General features: G+C 44.5%; 1 protein-coding gene across 1 annotated transcript in view; it reads right to left on the reverse strand.

Annotated features, from left to right (window-relative positions):
- Positions 1-291: 291 nt before the first annotated feature.
- Positions 292-22229, reverse strand: part of LOC124016941 (roquin-2-like) — a gene marked incomplete at its 3' end in the record, with an annotated part of 28169 nt that continues 6231 nt past the window's right edge. Inside the window, exons 4-6 of the mRNA XM_046332278.1 lie at positions 11490-11723; positions 5743-5918; positions 292-492 (exon numbers count right to left, since the gene is read on the reverse strand). Of these exons, the coding sequence (XP_046188234.1) occupies positions 292-492; positions 5743-5918; positions 11490-11723 (611 nt within the window). The remainder of the gene's footprint in view (positions 493-5742; positions 5919-11489; positions 11724-22229) is intronic.

Genomic DNA, 22229 nt, shown 5'->3' on the forward strand with positions numbered 1-22229 from the left:
ATGCTGCTCTGTACCATCACTCATTCATATATCCTTATGTACATGTTCCTTATCCCCTTACACTGTGTATAAGACAGTAGTTTTGGAATTGTTAGTTAGATTACTTGTTGGTTATCACTGCATTGTCGGAACTAGAAGCACAAGCATTTCGCTACACTCGCATTAACATCTGCTAACCATGTGTATGTGACAAATAAAATTTGATTTGATTTGATTTTGATTTGATTTGATTTGGTTTAACCATGTGTATGTGACAAATAAAATTTGATTTGATTTGATTTGACAGCAAACCTTGTCGATGATAGACTGCATGTGTGACTTGTGGATGAGGTCTCCATAGAGCAGAGAGGACCACTGTTCAGGGGAGATACGGAGCCCCGCCTCCATGGCGATGTGTACGATCTGGGCATCATGCTCGCGACGCAGCGCCTCGTACGCACGGAACTCCTCCTTTAGCTGCATCAACGACGAGTCCTCGTCACGCTTGGTCACCTGGGAGGGAGGGAGGGAGGGAGGGAGGGAGGGAGGGAGGGAAGGAGGAGGATAGGAGGTAGGGTGGAGGGAAAGGAGGTGAGGGGGTGCGAGAGGAGGAGTGGAGGATGGGAGGTAGGGGGGGCGAGGGAGGGAGAGGATGTAGGGGGGAGGGTTGGGACATACAGTACAGTTAGAAACCTACACCCAATAAACCAAACAAATTCACATGATCTACAGTAACCCAGTGACCTGCAGTAACCCAGTGATCTACAGTAACCCAGTGATCTACAGTAACACAGTGACCTACAGTAACCCAGTGACCTACAGTAACCCAGTGATCTACAGTAACCCAGTGACCTGCAGTAACCCAGTGACCTACAGTAACCCAGTGACCTGCAGTAACCCAGTGATCTACAGTAACCCAGTGATCTACAGTAACCCAGTGACCTGCAGTAACCCAGTGATCTACAGTAACCCAGTGACCTACAGTAACCCAGTGATCTACAGTAACCCAGTGATCTACAGTAACCCAGTGATCTACAGTAACCCAGTGACCTGCAGTAACCCAGTGATCTACAGTAACCCAGTGACCTACAGTAACCCAGTGATCTACAGTAACCCAGTGATCTACAGTAACCCAGTGACCTACAGTAACCCAGTGACCTACAGTAACCCAGTGATCTACAGTAACCCAGTGATCTACAGTAACCCAGTGATCTACAGTAACCCAGTGACCTACAGTAACCCAGTGATCTACAGTAACCCAGTGATCTACAGTAACCCAGTGATCTACAGTGATCTACAGTAACCCAGTGACCTGCAGATCTGATCTACAGTAACCCAGTGATCTACAGTAACCCAGTGATCTACAGTAACCCAGTGACCTACAGTAACCCAGTGATCTACAGTAACCCAGTGATCTACAGTAACCCAGTGACCTGCAGTAACCCAGTGATCTACAGTAACCCAGTGACCTACAGTAACCCAGTGATCTACAGTAACCCAGTGATCTACAGTAACCCAGTGACCTACAGTAACCCAGTGATCTACAGTAACCCAGTGATCTACAGTAACCCAGTGACCTACAGTAACCCAGTGACCTGCAGTAACCCAGTGATCTACAGTAACCCAGTGATCTACAGTAACCCAGTGATCTACAGTAACCCAGTGATCTACAGTAACCCAGTGATCTACAGTAACCCAGTGATCTACAGTAACCCAGTGATCTACAGTAACCCAGTGACCTGCAGTAACCCAGTGATCTACAGTAACCCAGTGATCTACAGTAACCCAGTGATCTACAGTAACCCAGTGACCTGCAGTAACCCAGTGACCTACAGTAACCCAGTGATCTACAGTAACCCAGTGATCTACAGTAACGCAGTGATCTACAGTAACCCAGTGATCTACAGTAACCCAGTGATCTACAGTAACCCAGTGACCTGCAGTAACCCAGTGATCTACAGTAACCCAGTGATCTACAGTAACCCAGTGATCTACAGTAACCCAGTGATCTACAGTAACCCAGTGACCTGCAGTAACCCAGTGATCTACAGTAACCCAGTGATCTACAGTAACCCAGTGATCTACAGTAACCCAGTGATCTACAGTAACCCAGTGATCTACAGTAACCCAGTGATCTACAGTAACCCAGTGATCTACAGTAACCCAGTGACCTACAGTAACCCAGTGATCTACAGTAACCCAGTGATCTACAGTAACCCAGTGACCTACAGTAACCCAGTGATCTACAGTAACCCAGTGATCTACAGTAACCCAGTGACCTACAGTAACCCAGTGATCTACAGTAACCCAGTGATCTACAGTAACCCAGTGACCTACAGTAACCCAGTGATCTACAGTAACCCAGTGATCTACAGTAACCCAGTGACCTACAGTAACCCAGTGATCTACAGTAACCCAGTGATCTACAGTAACCCAGTGACCTGCAGTAACCCAGTGATCTACAGTAACCCAGTGATCTACAGTAACCCAGTGACCTGCAGAAACCCAGTGATCTACAGTAACCCAGTGATCTACAGTAACCCAGTGACTACAGTAACCCTGATCTACAGTAACCCAGTGATCTACAGTAACCCAGTGATCTACAGTAACCCAGTGATCTACAGTAACCCAGTGATCTACAGTAACCCAGTGATCTACAGTAACCCAGTGACCTACAGTAACCCAGTGACCTCTAACAGTAACCCAGTGATCTACAGTAACCCAGTGATCTACAGTAACCCAGTGACCTACAGTAACCCAGTGACCAACAGTAACCCAGTGATCTACAGTAACCCAGTGATCTACTACAGTGATCTACAGTAACCCAGTGATCTACAGTAACCCAGTGATCTACAGTAACCCAGTGATCTACAGTAACCCAGTGATCTACAGTAACCCAGTGATCTACAGTAACCCAGTGATCTACAGTAACCCAGTGATCTACAGTAACCCAGTGATCTACAGTAACCCAGTGATCTACAGTAACCCAGTGATCTACAGTAACCCAGTGATCTACAGTAACCCAGTGACCTGCAGTAACCCAGTGATCTACAGTAACCCAGTGATCTACAGTAACCCAGTGATCTACAGTAACCCAGTGATCTACAGTGATCTAACCCAGTGACCTACAGTAACCCAGTGATCTACAGTAACCCAGTGATCTACAGTAACCCAGTGATCTACAGTAACCCAGTGATCTACAGTAACCCAGTGATCTACAGTAACCCAGTGATCTACAGTAACCCAGTGACCTACAGTAACCCAGTGATCTACAGTAACCCAGTGATCTACAGTAACCCAGTGACCTACAGTAACCCAGTGATCTACAGTAACCCAGTGATCTACAGTAACCCAGTGACCTGCAGTAACCCAGTGATCTACAGTAACCCAGTGATCTACAGTAACCCAGTGACCTGCAGAAACCCAGTGACCAACAGTAACCCAGTGATCTACAGTAACCCAGTGACCTGCAGTAACCCAGTGATCTACAGTAACCCAGTGATCTACAGTAACCCAGTGATCTACAGTAACCCAGTGATCTACAGTAACCCAGTGACCTGCAGTAACCCAGTGATCTACAGTAACCCAGTGATCTACAGTAACCCAGTGATCTACAGTAACCCAGTGACCAACAGTAACCCAGTGATCTACAGTAACCCAGTGATCTACAGTAACCCAGTGACCTGCAGTAACCCAGTGATCTACAGTAACCCAGTGATCTACAGTAACCCAGTGATCTACAGTAACCCAGTGATCTACAGTAACCCAGTGACCTACAGTAACCCAGTGATCTACAGTAACCCAGTGATCTACAGTAACCCAGTGACCTGCAGTAACCCAGTGATCTACAGTAACCCAGTGATCTACAGTAACCCAGTGACCTACAGTAACCCAGTGATCTACAGTAACCCAGTGATCTACAGTAACCCAGTGACCTGCAGTAACCCAGTGATCTACAGTAACCCAGTGATCTACAGTAACCCAGTGACCTGCAGAAACCCAGTGACCAACAGTAACCCAGTGATCTACAGTAACCCAGTGACCTGCAGTAACCCAGTGATCTACAGTAACCCAGTGATCTACAGTAACCCAGTGATCTACAGTAACCCAGTGACCTACAATAACCCAGTGATCTACAGTAACCCAGTGACCTACAGTAACCCAGTGACCTACAGTAACCCAGTGACCTGCAGTAACCCAGTGACCAACAGTAACCCAGTGATCTACAGTAACCCAGTGACCTACAGTAACCCAGTGACCTGCAGTAACCCAGTGACCTGCAGTAACCCAGTGACCTACAGTTACCCAGTGACCTACAGTAACCCAGTGATCTACAGTAACCCAGTGACCTACAGTAACCCAGTGACCTACAGTAACCCAGTGATCTACAGTAACCCAGTGACCAACAGTAACCCAGTGATCTACAGTAACCCAGTGACCAACAGTAACCCAGTGATCTACAGTAACCCAGTGACCTATAATAACCCAGTCATCTACAGTAACCCAGTGACCTACAGTAACCCAGTGACCTATAATAACCCAGTCATCTACAGTAACCCAGTGACCTACAGTAACCCAGTGACCTGCAGTAACCCAATGACCTATAGTAACCAGTAAACAGAATCGCATCACTCTCATATGACTGAGAAGATATTTGTGTTTTATTGCCTTGTGTCCTCAGACTCGAAACTCAAAACTCAGATCAGGTGTGAGAAACAGAGTTCCCCCACTCAGAATCGGCCCTATGAGTAATTATCATAATACACCAGGCCAGTCCCTCTGTGACTGTCCCTCTGTGACTGTGCCTCTGTGACTGTGCCTCTGTAACTGTGCCTCTGTGACTGTGACTCTGTGACTGTGACTCTGTGACTGTGACTCTGTGACTGTGACTCTGTGACTGTGACTCTGTGACCGACTGGGCAACTGGGGAAAATATAGAACAGTGTTTCACCCTGGGTAAATGGTTGGCATTGCAGTCCTGCCAACCATGCCAACCATGCCAACCATGCTTACAGGCTGGAGGACTCAACAACAAGGCTATCTCTCACTTGCACACACGAGTGCACACACGCATACACACATGCACACGAACTTATGCACACACACAAACACACACACTTCCCCACTAGCAGACCGTTTCTATCACTGGAAGTTTTCAGAGGAGTGAGCAGAAAGAGGACCATTTTGAGTCGTTTCATGTGGAACATGTTTCCAATGACAGCTACAGTAATGTGTCATAATTGGCCATATAAATCTAAACTAGAGATGTGAATTTGAAATCTCCCAGAGAGATTCCGGAACACATGGTAAGTGACAAGAGGAAGCGTTCTCCACTCCTGGGCATGATGAGTGCCAGAGGCAGAAGGTGGCACCACTTCAGAGTGCATCAGTAATCATGACTGGTGGTATGGTACAGTATGGTGCCTAGTTATGTCTCTGGCACTTTTTAAATGCTTTTTTAGCACTTTGATAAAACCATATTTTCTATCATCATTATATTAAACCACGACAGCCTGAAGGCTACAAGGTTATGGAGACCAGTGATGTGTATGAGTTTGTGGTGTGTGCGTGTGCATGTGTACTTGTGCGTATGTATGTGTATTTGCATGCCTACGTGCATCATAAGTGCATTTGGGAGCATACAATACAATATGCAGTCCAATATACAATACAATATACCAATACAATATGCAGTACATTATACAATACAATATGCAGTACAATATACAATACAATATACCAATACAGTAGAATAGGTCTCACCTTAAAGCAGGAGGCCCTGTAGAGTAGCTGAACCACATGTCCTATGGAGGTTTTGGAGGCCTGAGGGAACCGAGCCTCCAGCTTCTGGACCACAAAAAGGACAAGAACTTTCCTGGACAGAGCTGAGCCGTCCTCTAGCGCCAACAGTACCAGCTTCAGAGCATCCTCCTGCGTGGCTGTATCAGACAACACACACAACTGTCATCATGTAGCTACAGTACATACTGCATAGCACATATGAAGTTCTGCTAGTACATATCAGTGGCCTTATGTTCCAAAGGGGATGAAGAGGATTAATTAAGGAATTATTTAAGTACTAGTACATACTGCATAGTACTTATGAAGTACTACTAGTACATATCAGTGGCCTTATGTTCCGAAACTAATGTTTTAAGTACTAGTACATAGTACATAGTATCTGATATTAATATGCTGTATTATTGATATTATTGATATGCTTTATTTATGTATTATTATCAAATCAAATAAACATCCGCCTAATACGACCGTACTGTGAAATGCTGAATACAAGCCCTTAACCAACAGGTGTAGACCTTACTGTGAAATGCTGAATACAAGCCCTTAACCAACAGGTGTAGACCTTACTGTGAAATGCTGAATACAAGCCCTTAACCAACAGGTGTAGACCTTACTGTGAAATGCTGAATACAAGCCCTTAACCAACAGGTGTAGACCGTACTGTGAAATGCTGAATACAAGCCCTTAACCAACAGGTGTAGGTAGACCTTACTGTGAAATGCTGAATACAAGCCCTTAACCAACAGGTGTAGACCTTACTGTGAAATGCTGACTTACAAGCCCTTAACCAACAGGTGTAGACCTTACTGTGAAATGCTGAATACAAGCCCTTAACCAACAGGTGTAGACCTTACTGTGAAATGCTGACTTACAAGCCCTTAACCAACAGGTGTAGACCTTACTGTGAAATGCTGAATACAAGCCCTTAACCAACAGGTGTAGACCGTACTGTGAAATGCTGAATAGAAGCCCTTAACCAACAGGTGTAGACCGTACTGTGAAATGCTGACTTACAAGCCCTTAACCAACAGGTGTAGACCGTACTGTGAAATGCTGAATACAAGCCCTTAACCAACAGGTGTAGACCGTACTGTGAAATGCTGAATACAAGCCCTTAACCAACAGGTGTAGACCGTACTGTGAAATGCTGACTTACAAGCCCTTAACCAACAGGTGTAGACCTTACTGTGAAATGCTGACTTACAAGCCCTTAACCAACAGGTGTAGGTAGACCTTACTGTGAAATGCTGAATACAAGCCCTTAACCAACAGGTGTAGGTAGACCTTACTGTGAAATGCTGAATACAAGCCCTTAACCAACAGGTGTAGACCTTACTGTGAAATGCTGAATACAAGCCCTTAACCAACAGGTGTAGGTAGACCTTACTGTGAAATGCTGAATACAAGCCCTTAACCAACAGGTGTAGGTAGACCTTACTGTGAAATGCTGAATACAAGCCCTTAACCAACAGGTGTAGGTAGACCTTACTGTGAAATGCTGAATACAAGCCCTTAACCAACAGGTGTAGGTAGACCTTACTGTGAAATGCTGAATACAAGCCCTTAACCAACAGGTGTAGACCTTACTGTGAAATGCTGACTTACAAGCCCTTAACCAACAGGTGTAGACCTTACTGTGAAATGCTGAATACAAGCCCTTAACCAACAGGTGTAGACCTTACTGTGAAATGCTGAATACAAGCCCTTAACCAACAGGTGTAGACCGTACTGTGAAATGCTGAATACAAGCCCTTAACCAACAGGTGTAGACCGTACTGTGAAATGCTGAATACAAGCCCTTAACCAACAGGTGTAGACCTTACTGTGAAATGCTGACTTACAAGCCCTTAACCAACAGGTGTAGACCTTACTGTGAAATGCTGAATACAAGCCCTTAACCAACAGGTGTAGACCTTACTGTGAAATGCTGACTTACAAGCCCTTAACCAACAGGTGTAGACCTTACTGTGAAATGCTGAATACAAGCCCTTAACCAACAGGTGTAGACCGTACTGTGAAATGCTGAATAGAAGCCCTTAACCAACAGGTGTAGACCGTACTGTGAAATGCTGACTTACAAGCCCTTAACCAACAGGTGTAGACCGTACTGTGAAATGCTGAATACAAGCCCTTAACCAACAGGTGTAGACCGTACTGTGAAATGCTGAATACAAGCCCTTAACCAACAGGTGTAGACCTTACTGTGAAATGCTGAATACAAGCCCTTAACCAACAGGTGTAGACCTTACTGTGAAATGCTGAATACAAGCCCTTAACCAACAGGTGTAGGTAGACCTTACTGTGAAATGCTGAATACAAGCCCTTAACCAACAGGTGTAGGTAGACCTTACTGTGAAATGCTGAATACAAGCCCTTAACCAACAGGTGTAGGTAGACCTTACTGTGAAATGCTGAATACAAGCCCTTAACCAACAGGTGTAGGTAGACCTTACTGTGAAATGCTGACTTACAAGCCCTTAACCAACAGGTGTAGACCTTACTGTGAAATGCTGAATACAAGCCCTTAACCAACAGGTGTAGACCTTACTGTGAAATGCTGAATACAAGCCCTTAACCAACATGTGTAGACCTTACTGTGAAATGCTGAATACAAGCCCTTAACCAACAGGTGTAGACCGTACTGTGAAATGCTGACTTACAAGCCCTTAACCAACAGGTGTAGACCTTACTGTGAAATGCTGACTTACAAGCCCTTAACCAACAGGTGTAGGTAGACCTTACTGTGAAATGCTGAATACAAGCCCTTAACCAACAGGTGTAGGTAGACCTTACTGTGAAATGCTGAATACAAGCCCTTAACCAACAGGTGTAGGTAGACCTTACTGTGAAATGCTGAATACAAGCCCTTAACCAACAGGTGTAGGTAGACCTTACTGTGAAATGCTGAATACAAGCCCTTAACCAACAGGTGTAGGTAGACCTTACTGTGAAATGCTGAATACAAGCCCTTAACCAACAGGTGTAGACCTTACTGTGAAATGCTGACTTACAAGCCCTTAACCAACAGTAGACCTTACTGTGAAATGCTTACTTACAAGCCCTTAACCAACAGTGCAGTTCTAAGAAATTAGAGTAAAGAAAATATTTACTAAGTAAACTAAAGTAAAAAATTAACTAAATAGTAACACAATAAATTAACAATAACAAGGCTGTTTAGAGGGGATACCGGTACCGAGTCAATGTGCTGGGTACAGGTTAGTTGAGGTAATTTGTACATTTAGGTAGGGGTAAAGTGACTATGCATAGATAATAAACAGCGAGTAGCAGCAGTGTAAAAACAAAGGGGGGGAGGGGGCAATGCAAATTGACCGGATGGCCATTTGATTAAGTGTTCTTATGGTTTATGGTCTTATGGTTTGAGGGTAGAAGCTGTTAAGGAGCCTTTTGGACCTAGACTTGGCGCTCAGGTACAGCTTGCCGTGCGGTAGCAGAGAGAACAGTCTATGACTTGTGTGACTGGCGTCTCTGACAATGTTTTGGGCCTTTCTCTGACACCACCTTGTTTAGCAGTTTCCATACCAGGCGGTGATGTAACGGGTCAGGATGCTCTCGATGGTGCAGCTGTAGAACATTTTGAGGATCTGAGGACCTATGCCAAATCTTTTCAGTCTCCTGAGGGGGAAAAGGTGATGTCGTGCCCTCTTCACAACTGTCTTGGTGCATTTGCACCATCATAGTTTGTTGGTGATGTGGACATCAAGGAAATTTAAACCCGCACCACTATAGCCCCGTTGATGTGAATGGGGGTGTGTCCGGCCCTCCTTTTCCTCGACCCGCACCACTACAGCCCCGTCGATGTGAATGGGGGTGTGTTCGGCCCTCCTTTTCCTCGACCCGCACCACTACAGCCCCGTCGATGTGAATGGGGGTGTGTCCGGCCCTCCTTTTCCTCGACCCGCACCACTACAGCCCCGTCGATGTGAATGGGGGTGTGTCCGGCCCTCCTTTTCCTCGACCCGCACCACTACAGCCCCGTCGATGTGAATGGGGGTGTGTTCGGCCCTCCTTTTCCTCGACCCCCACCACTACAGCCCCGTAGATGTGAATGGGGGTGTGTTCGGCCCTCCTTTTCCTCGACCCGCACCACTACAGCCCCGTCGATGTGAATGGGGGTGTGTTCGGCCCTCCTTTTCCTCGACCCCCACCACTACAGCCCCGTAGATGTGAATGGGGGTGTGTTCGGCCCTCCTTTTCCTCGACCCGCACCACTACAGCCCCGTCGATGTGAATGGGGGTGTGTCCGGCCCTCCTTTTCCTCGACCCGCACCACTACAGCCCCGTCGATGTGAATGGGGGTGTGTTCGGCCCTCCTTTTCCTCGACCCCCACCACTACAGCCCCGTAGATGTGAATGGGGGTGTGTTCGGCCCTCCTTTTCCTCGACCCGCACCACTACAGCCCCGTCGATGTGAATGGGGGTGTGTTCGGCCCTCCTTTTCCTCGACCCGCACCACTACAGCCCCGTCGATGTGAATGGGGGTGTGTTCGGCCCTCCTTTTCCTCGACCCGCACCACTACAGCCCCGTCGATGTGAATGGGGGTGTGTCCGGCCCTCCACTTCCTCGACCCGCACCACTACAGCCCCGTCGGTGTGAATGGGGGTGTGTTCGGCCCTCCTTTTCCTCGACCCGCACCACTACAGCCCCGTCGATGTGAATGGGGGTGTGTTCGGCCCTCCTTTTCCTCGACCCGCACCACTACAGCCCCGTCGATGTGAATGGGGGTGTGTTCGGCCCTCCTTTTCCTCGACCCGCACCACTACAGCCCCGTTGATGTGAATGGGGGTGTGTTCGGCCATCCTTTTCCTGTAATCCACGGTCAGCTCCTTTTTCTTGCTAACGTTATAAGACACTGCCAGGTCTCTGACCTCCTTCGTATAGGCTGTCTCGTCATTGTCAGTGTTCAGGCCTACCACCGTTGTGTCGTCAGCAAACTTAATGATTGTGTTGGAGTCGTGCGTAGCCACGCAGTCGTGAATGAACAGGGAGTACAAAAGGGGACCAAGCATGCACACCTGAGGGGCCCCCTTGTTAAGAATCAGCGTGGTATATGTGTTGTTGCCTACCCTTACCACCTGTGGGTGGCTGGTCAGGAAGTCCAGGATCCAGTTGCAGAGGGAGGTGTTTATGCAAATAGGAGTGGATTTAGGGTTTCCGGGATGATTGTGTTGATGTGAGCCATTCAAAGCACTTCATGGCTACAGACGTGAGTGCTACAGGGTGGTAGTCATTTAGGGAGGTTATGCTTTGTGGTTTATGTTGTAAATGTGTCTGAAACTTTGTGTGCTGCTATTTTAGCCAGGTCTCTCTTGTAGAAGAGATTGTTCATCTCAATGAGGCTAACCTGATCAAATAAATAAATTACATAATATGTATTAGTACATATCTGGCATTTCATCATATATTTTTGTTTTTTACAGCAAGAGGGAATCCTATCACACTGTAGGACATGATACAGTGTTGTACTGGTGTCCTCAGACTGGAACCCCCTCGCTCAGGATCTGCCCTATGAGTAATAATTATAAGACACCATAGTGCTGCAGCATCATATAACAGAGTAGAGAGGGAGGATAGGACACAGAGAGAAAAGCATGCTGAAGATGTGATTGACAGGTGTATTATCCTATCACCACTGACTAGGTCCAGTACATCATATGACTGACAGGTGTATCATCCAATCACCACTCACCAGGCCCCAGGAACTGGCATCCCCGTGCTCTGACGGCGGCCCACAGGTTAGCAGAGAGCTGCTGTGGGTTCTGGTGCTGCAGGATGAGCTCTGTGACGGTACGTTCCCCTAGCGACCTGCCCGCCCGCACCGCCCGCAACCGCCCCTCCTCCTCCACCAGCTGACAGTTGACGAGTGTCACCAGCTTCCTCTGTATGGGCCGACTGAGCACGCTCGGACTGAGGGTCACCACACCTGGATTACGGAGAGGAAGGGGTCAAACGTCGGAAGACGGCATCAGAAACATAAATACTGAAATACAGAAACACAGACACATGAACAGAAACACAGACACAGTAACAGAAACACAGACACACGAACAGAAACACAGACACACGAACAGAAACACAGACACACGAACAGAAACACAGACACACGAACAGAAACACAGACACACGAACAGAAACACAGACACACGAACAGAAACACAGACACACGAACAGAAACACAGACACAGTAACAGAAACACAGACACAGTAACAGAAACACAGACACAGTAACAGAAACACAGACACACGAACAGAAACACAGACACACGAACAGAAACACAGACACACGAACAGAAACACAGATACACGAACAGAAACACAGACACACGAACAGAAACACAGACACAGTAACAGAAACACAGACACAGTAACAGAAACACAGACACAGTAACAGAAACACAGACACACGAACAGAAACACAGACACACGAACAGAAACACAGATACACGAACAGAAACACAGACACACGAACAGAAACACAGACACAGTAACAGAAACACAGACACAGTAACAGAAACACAGACTCACAAACAGAAACACAGACACACGAACAGAAACACAGACACAGTAACATAAACACAGACACAGTAACAGAAACACAGACACAGTAACAGAAACAGAAACACAGACACAGTAACAGAAACACAGACACAGTAACAGAAACACAGACACGCGAACAGAAACACAGACACAGTAACAGAAACACAGACACACGAACAGAAACACAGACACAGGAACAGAAACACAGACACAGGAACAGAAACACAGACACAGTAACAGAAACACAGACACAGTAACAGAAACACAGACACAGGAACAGAAACACAGACACAGTAACAGAAACACAGACACAGGAACAGAAACACACACACAGTAACAGAAACACAGACACAGGAACAGAAACACAGACACAGTAACAGAAACACAGACACGCGAACAGAAACACAGACACAGTAACAGAAACACAGACACACGAACAGAAACACAGTAACAGAAACACAGACACAGGAACAGAAACACAGACACAGGAACAGAAACACAGACACAGTAACAGAAACACAGACACAGTAACAGAAACACAGACACAGGAACAGAAACACAGACACAGTAACAGAAACACAGACACAGGAACAGAAACACACACACAGGAACAGAAACACAGACACAGTAACAGAAACACAGACACAGGAACAGAAACACACACACAGTAACAGAAACACAGACACAGGAACAGAAACACAGACACAGTAACAGAAACACAGACACGCGAACAGAAACACAGACACAGTAACAGAAACACAGACACACGAACAGAAACACAGTAACAGAAACACAGACACAGGAACAGAAACACAGACACAGGAACAGAAACACAGACACAGTAACAGAAACACAGACACAGTAACAGAAACACAGACACAGGAACAGAAACACAGACACAGGAACAGAAACACAGACACAGGAACAGAAACACAGTAACAGAAACACAGACACAGTAACAGAAACACAGACACAGGAACAGAAACACAGACACAGGAACAGAAACACAGACACACGAACAGAAACACAGACACACGAACAGAAACACAGACACACGAACAGAAACACAGACACACGAACAGAAACACAGTAACAGAAACACAGACACAGTAACAGAAACACAGACACAGGAACAGAAACACAGACACAGTAACAGAAACACAGACACACGAACAGAAACACAGTAACAGAAACACAGACACAGGAACAGAAACACACACACAGGAACAGAAACACAGACACAGTAACAGAAACACAGTAACAGAAACACAGACACAGGAACAGAAACACAGACACAGTAACAGAAACACAGACACAGGAACAGAAACACACACACAGGAACAGAAACACAGACACAGTAACAGAAACACAGACACAGGAACAGAAACACACACACAGGAACAGAAACACAGACACAGTAACAGAAACACACACACAGTAACAGAAACACAGACACAGGAACAGAAACACAGACACAGTAACAGAAACACAGACACAGAAACACAGACACAGTAACAGAAACAAAGACGCAGTAACAGAAACACAGACACAGGAACAGAAACACACACACAGTAACAGAAACACAGACACAGTAACAGAAACACAGACACAGTAACAGAAACACAGACACAGGAACAGAAACACAGACACAGGAACAGAAACACACACACAGTAACAGAAACACAGACACAGTAACAGAAACACAGACACAGTAACAGAAACACAGACACAGGAACAGAAACACAGACACAGTAACAGAAACACAGACACAGTAACAGAAACACAGACACAGTAACAGAAACAAAGACACAGTAACAGAAACACAGACACAGGAACAGAAACACACACACAGTAACAGAAACACAGACACAGTAACAGAAACACAGACACAGTAACAGAAACACAGACACAGGAACAGAAACACAGGAACAGAAACACACACACAGTAACAGAAACACAGACACAGTAACAGAAACACAGACACAGTAACAGAAACACAGACACAGGAACAGAAACACAGACACAGTAACAGAAACACAGACACAGTAACAGAAACACAGACACAGTAACAGAAACAAAGACACAGTAACAGAAACACAGACACAGGAACAGAAACACACACACAGTAACAGAAACACAGACACAGGAACAGAAACACACACACAGTAACAGAAACACAGACACAGGAACAGAAACACAGACACAGTAACAGAAACACAGACACAGTAACAGAAACACAGACACAGGAACAGAAACACAGACACAGTAACAGAAACACAGACACAGTAACAGAAACACAGACACAGTAACAGAAACAAAGACACAGTAACAGAAACACAGACACAGGAACAGAAACACACACACAGTAACAGAAACACAGACACAGTAACAGAAACACAGACACAGTAACAGAAACACAGACACAGGAACAGAAACACACACACAGTAACAGAAACACAGACACAGGAACAGAAACACACACACAGGAACAGAAACACAGACACAGGAACAGAAACACAGACACAGTAACAGAAACACAGACACAGTAACAGAAACACAGACACAGTAACAGAAACACAGACACAGTAACAGAAACACAGACACAGGAACAGAAACACACACACAGTAACAGAAACACAGACACAGGAACAGAAACACACACACAGTAACAGAAACACAGACACAGGAACAGAAACACAGACACAGTAACAGAAACACAGACACAGTAACAGAAACACAGACACAGGAACAGAAACACAGACACAGTAACAGAAACACAGACACAGTAACAGAAACACAGACACAGTAACAGAAACAAAGACACAGTAACAGAAACACAGACACAGGAACAGAAACACACACACAGTAACAGAAACACAGACACAGTAACAGAAACACAGACACAGTAACAGAAACACAGACACAGTAACAGAAACACAGACACAGTAACAGAAACACAGACACAGTAACAGAAACACAGACACAGGAACAGAAACACACACACAGTAACAGAAACACAGACACAGGAACAGAAACACACACACAGGAACAGAAACACAGATACAGGAACAGAAACAAAGACACAGTAACAGAAACACAGACACAGTAACAGAAACACAGACACAGTAACAGAAACACACACACAGTAACAGAAACACAGACACAGGAACAGAAACACAGACACAGTAACAGAAACACAGACACAGTAACAGAAACACAGACACAGTAACAGAAACACAGACACAGTAACAGAAACACAGACACAGGAACAGAAACACAGACACAGGAACAGAAACACAGACACAGTAACAGAAACACAGACACAGGAACAGAAACACAGACACAGGAACAGAAACACAGACACAGTAACAGAAACACAGACACAGTAACAGAAACAAAGACACAGTAACAGAAACACAGACACAGGAACAGAAACACACACACAGTAACAGAAACACAGACACAGGAACAGAAACACACACACAGTAACAGAAACACAGACACAGGAACAGAAACACAGACACAGTAACAGAAACACAGACACAGTAACAGAAACACAGACACAGGAACAGAAACACAGACACAGTAACAGAAACACAGACACAGTAACAGAAACACAGACACAGTAACAGAAACAAAGACACAGTAACAGAAACACAGACACAGGAACAGAAACACACACACAGTAACAGAAACACAGACACAGTAACAGAAACACAGACACAGTAACAGAAACACAGACACAGGAACAGAAACACACACACAGTAACAGAAACACAGACACAGGAACAGAAACACACACACAGGAACAGAAACACAGACACAGGAACAGAAACACAGACACAGTAACAGAAACACAGACACAGTAACAGAAACACAGACACAGTAACAGAAACACAGACACAGTAACAGAAACACAGACACAGGAACAGAAACACACACACAGTAACAGAAACACAGACACAGGAACAGAAACACACACACAGTAACAGAAACACAGACACAGGAACAGAAACACAGACACAGTAACAGAAACACAGACACAGTAACAGAAACACAGACACAGGAACAGAAACACAGACACAGTAACAGAAACACAGACACAGTAACAGAAACACAGACACAGTAACAGAAACAAAGACACAGTAACAGAAACACAGACACAGGAACAGAAACACACACACAGTAACAGAAACACAGACACAGTAACAGAAACACAGACACAGTAACAGAAACACAGACACAGTAACAGAAACACAGACACAGTAACAGAAACACAGACACAGTAACAGAAACACAGACACAGGAACAGAAACACACACACAGTAACAGAAACACAGACACAGGAACAGAAACACACACACAGGAACAGAAACACAGATACAGGAACAGAAACAAAGACACAGTAACAGAAACACAGACACAGTAACAGAAACACAGACACAGTAACAGAAACACACACACAGTAACAGAAACACAGACACAGGAACAGAAACACAGACACAGTAACAGAAACACAGACACAGTAACAGAAACACAGACACAGTAACAGAAACACAGACACAGTAACAGAAACACAGACACAGGAACAGAAACACAGACACAGGAACAGAAACACAGACACAGTAACAGAAACACAGACACAGGAACAGAAACACAGACACAGGAACAGAAACACAGACACAGTAACAGAAACACAGACACAGTAACAGAAACAAAGACACAGTAACAGAAACACAGACACAGGAACAGAAACACAGACACAGTAACAGAAACACAGACACAGTAACAGAAACACAGACACAGTAACAGAAACACACACACAGGAACAGAAACACAGACACAGTAACAGAAACACAGACACAGTAACAGAAACACAGACACAGTAACAGAAACACAGACACAGTAACAGAAACACAGACACAGGAACAGAAACACACACACAGGAACAGAAACACAGACACAGTAACAGAAACACAGACACAGGAACAGAAACACAGACACAGGAACAGAAACACAGACACAGTAACAGAAACACAGACACAGTAACAGAAACAAAGACACAGTAACAGAAACACAGACACAGGAACAGAAACACAGACACAGTAACAGAAACACAGACACAGTAACAGAAACACAGACACAGTAACAGAAACACACACACAGTAACAGAAACACAGACACAGTAACAGAAACACAGACACAGTAACAGAAACACAGACACAGTAACAGAAACACAGACACAGTAACAGAAACACAGACACAGGAACAGAAACACAGACACAGGAACAGAAACACAGACACAGTAACAGAAACACAGACACAGTAACAGAAACACACACACAGTAACAGAAACAAAGACACAGTAACAGAAACACAGACACAGGAACAGAAACACACACACAGTAACAGAAACACAGACACAGTAACAGAAACACAGACACAGTAACAGAAACACAGACACAGTAACAGAAACACAGACACAGTAACAGAAACACAGACACAGTAACAGAAACACAGACACAGGAACAGAAACACACACACAGTAACAGAAACACAGACACAGGAACAGAAACACACACACAGGAACAGAAACACAGATACAGGAACAGAAACAAAGACACAGTAACAGAAACACAGACACACGAACAGAAACACAGACACACGAACAGAAACACAGACACACGAACAGAAACACAGATACACGAACAGAAACACAGACACACGAACAGAAACACAGACACAGTAACAGAAACACAGACACAGTAACAGAAACACAGACACAGTAACAGAAACACAGACACACGAACAGAAACACAGACACACGAACAGAAACACAGATACACGAACAGAAACACAGACACACGAACAGAAACACAGACACAGTAACAGAAACACAGACACAGTAACAGAAACACAGACTCACAAACAGAAACACAGACACACGAACAGAAACACAGACACAGTAACATAAACACAGACACAGTAACAGAAACACAGACACAGTAACAGAAACACAGACACAGTAACAGAAACACAGACACAGTAACAGAAACACAGACACAGTAACAGAAACACAGACACGCGAACAGAAACACAGACACAGTAACAGAAACACAGACACACGAACAGAAACACAGACACAGGAACAGAAACACAGACACAGGAACAGAAACACAGACACAGTAACAGAAACACAGACACAGTAACAGAAACACAGACACAGGAACAGAAACACAGACACAGTAACAGAAACACAGACACAGGAACAGAAACACACACACAGTAACAGAAACACAGACACAGGAACAGAAACACAGACACAGTAACAGAAACACAGACACGCGAACAGAAACACAGACACAGTAACAGAAACACAGACACACGAACAGAAACACAGTAACAGAAACACAGACACAGGAACAGAAACACAGACACAGGAACAGAAACACAGACACAGTAACAGAAACACAGACACAGTAACAGAAACACAGACACAGGAACAGAAACACAGACACAGTAACAGAAACACAGACACAGGAACAGAAACACACACACAGGAACAGAAACACAGACACAGTAACAGAAACACAGACACAGGAACAGAAACACACACACAGTAACAGAAACACAGACACAGGAACAGAAACACAGACACAGTAACAGAAACACAGACACGCGAACAGAAACACAGACACAGTAACAGAAACACAGACACACGAACAGAAACACAGTAACAGAAACACAGACACAGGAACAGAAACACAGACACAGGAACAGAAACACAGACACAGTAACAGAAACACAGACACAGTAACAGAAACACAGACACAGGAACAGAAACACAGACACAGGAACAGAAACACAGACACAGGAACAGAAACACAGTAACAGAAACACAGACACAGGAACAGAAACACAGACACAGGAACAGAAACACAGACACACGAACAGAAACACAGACACACGAACAGAAACACAGACACACGAACAGAAACACAGACACACGAACAGAAACACAGTAACAGAAACACAGACACAGTAACAGAAACACAGACACAGGAACAGAAACACAGACACAGTAACAGAAACACAGACACACGAACAGAAACACAGTAACAGAAACACAGACACAGGAACAGAAACACACACACAGGAACAGAAACACAGACACAGTAACAGAAACACAGTAACAGAAACACAGACACAGGAACAGAAACACAGACACAGTAACAGAAACACAGACACAGGAACAGAAACACACACACAGGAACAGAAACACAGACACAGTAACAGAAACACAGACACAGGAACAGAAACACACACACAGGAACAGAAACACAGACACAGTAACAGAAACACACACACAGTAACAGAAACACAGACACAGGAACAGAAACACAGACACAGTAACAGAAACACAGACACAGAAACACAGACACAGTAACAGAAACAAAGACGCAGTAACAGAAACACAGACACAGGAACAGAAACACACACACAGTAACAGAAACACAGACACAGTAACAGAAACACAGACACAGTAACAGAAACACAGACACAGGAACAGAAACACAGACACAGGAACAGAAACACACACACAGTAACAGAAACACAGACACAGTAACAGAAACACAGACACAGTAACAGAAACACAGACACAGGAACAGAAACACAGACACAGTAACAGAAACACAGACACAGTAACAGAAACACAGACACAGTAACAGAAACAAAGACACAGTAACAGAAACACAGACACAGGAACAGAAACACACACACAGTAACAGAAACACAGACACAGTAACAGAAACACAGACACAGTAACAGAAACACAGACACAGGAACAGAAACACAGGAACAGAAACACACACACAGTAACAGAAACACAGACACAGTAACAGAAACACAGACACAGTAACAGAAACACAGACACAGGAACAGAAACACAGACACAGTAACAGAAACACAGACACAGTAACAGAAACACAGACACAGTAACAGAAACAAAGACACAGTAACAGAAACACAGACACAGGAACAGAAACACACACACAGTAACAGAAACACAGACACAGGAACAGAAACACACACACAGTAACAGAAACACAGACACAGGAACAGAAACACAGACACAGTAACAGAAACACAGACACAGTAACAGAAACACAGACACAGGAACAGAAACACAGACACAGTAACAGAAACACAGACACAGTAACAGAAACACAGACACAGTAACAGAAACAAAGACACAGTAACAGAAACACAGACACAGGAACAGAAACACACACACAGTAACAGAAACACAGACACAGTAACAGAAACACAGACACAGTAACAGAAACACAGACACAGGAACAGAAACACACACACAGTAACAGAAACACAGACACAGGAACAGAAACACACACACAGGAACAGAAACACAGACACAGGAACAGAAACACAGACACAGTAACAGAAACACAGACACAGTAACAGAAACACAGACACAGTAACAGAAACACAGACACAGTAACAGAAACACAGACACAGGAACAGAAACACACACACAGTAACAGAAACACAGACACAGGAACAGAAACACACACACAGTAACAGAAACACAGACACAGGAACAGAAACACAGACACAGTAACAGAAACACAGACACAGTAACAGAAACACAGACACAGGAACAGAAACACAGACACAGTAACAGAAACACAGACACAGTAACAGAAACACAGACACAGTAACAGAAACAAAGACACAGTAACAGAAACACAGACACAGGAACAGAAACACACACACAGTAACAGAAACACAGACACAGTAACAGAAACACAGACACAGTAACAGAAACACAGACACAGTAACAGAAACACAGACACAGTAACAGAAACACAGACACAGTAACAGAAACACAGACACAGGAACAGAAACACACACACAGTAACAGAAACACAGACACAGGAACAGAAAACACACACAGGAACAGAAACACAGATACAGGAACAGAAACAAAGACACAGTAACAGAAACACAGACACAGTAACAGAAACACAGACACAGGAACAGAAACACACACACAGTAACAGAAACACAGACACAGGAACAGAAACACAGACACAGTAACAGAAACACAGACACAGTAACAGAAACACAGACACAGTAACAGAAACACAGACACAGTAACAGAAACACAGACACAGGAACAGAAACACAGACACAGGAACAGAAACACAGACACAGTAACAGAAACACAGACACAGGAACAGAAACACAGACACAGGAACAGAAACACAGACACAGTAACAGAAACACAGACACAGTAACAGAAACAAAGACACAGTAACAGAAACACAGACACAGGAACAGAAACACAGACACAGTAACAGAAACACAGACACAGTAACAGAAACACAGACACAGTAACAGAAACACACACACAGGAACAGAAACACAGACACAGTAACAGAAACACAGACACAGTAACAGAAACACAGACACAGTAACAGAAACACAGACACAGTAACAGAAACACAGACACAGGAACAGAAACACACACACAGGAACAGAAACACAGACACAGTAACAGAAACACAGACACAGGAACAGAAACACAGACACAGGAACAGAAACACAGACACAGTAACAGAAACACAGACACAGTAACAGAAACAAAGACACAGTAACAGAAACACAGACACAGGAACAGAAACACAGACACAGTAACAGAAACACAGACACAGTAACAGAAACACAGACACAGTAACAGAAACACACACACAGGAACAGAAACACAGACACAGTAACAGAAACACAGACACAGTAACAGAAACACAGACACAGTAACAGAAACACAGACACAGTAACAGAAACACAGACACAGGAACAGAAACACAGA

The sequence above is a fragment of the Oncorhynchus gorbuscha genome, unplaced genomic scaffold (genome assembly GCF_021184085.1).
Source record: "Oncorhynchus gorbuscha isolate QuinsamMale2020 ecotype Even-year unplaced genomic scaffold, OgorEven_v1.0 Un_scaffold_1246, whole genome shotgun sequence".
Classification (NCBI taxonomy): domain Eukaryota; kingdom Metazoa; phylum Chordata; class Actinopteri; order Salmoniformes; family Salmonidae; genus Oncorhynchus; species Oncorhynchus gorbuscha.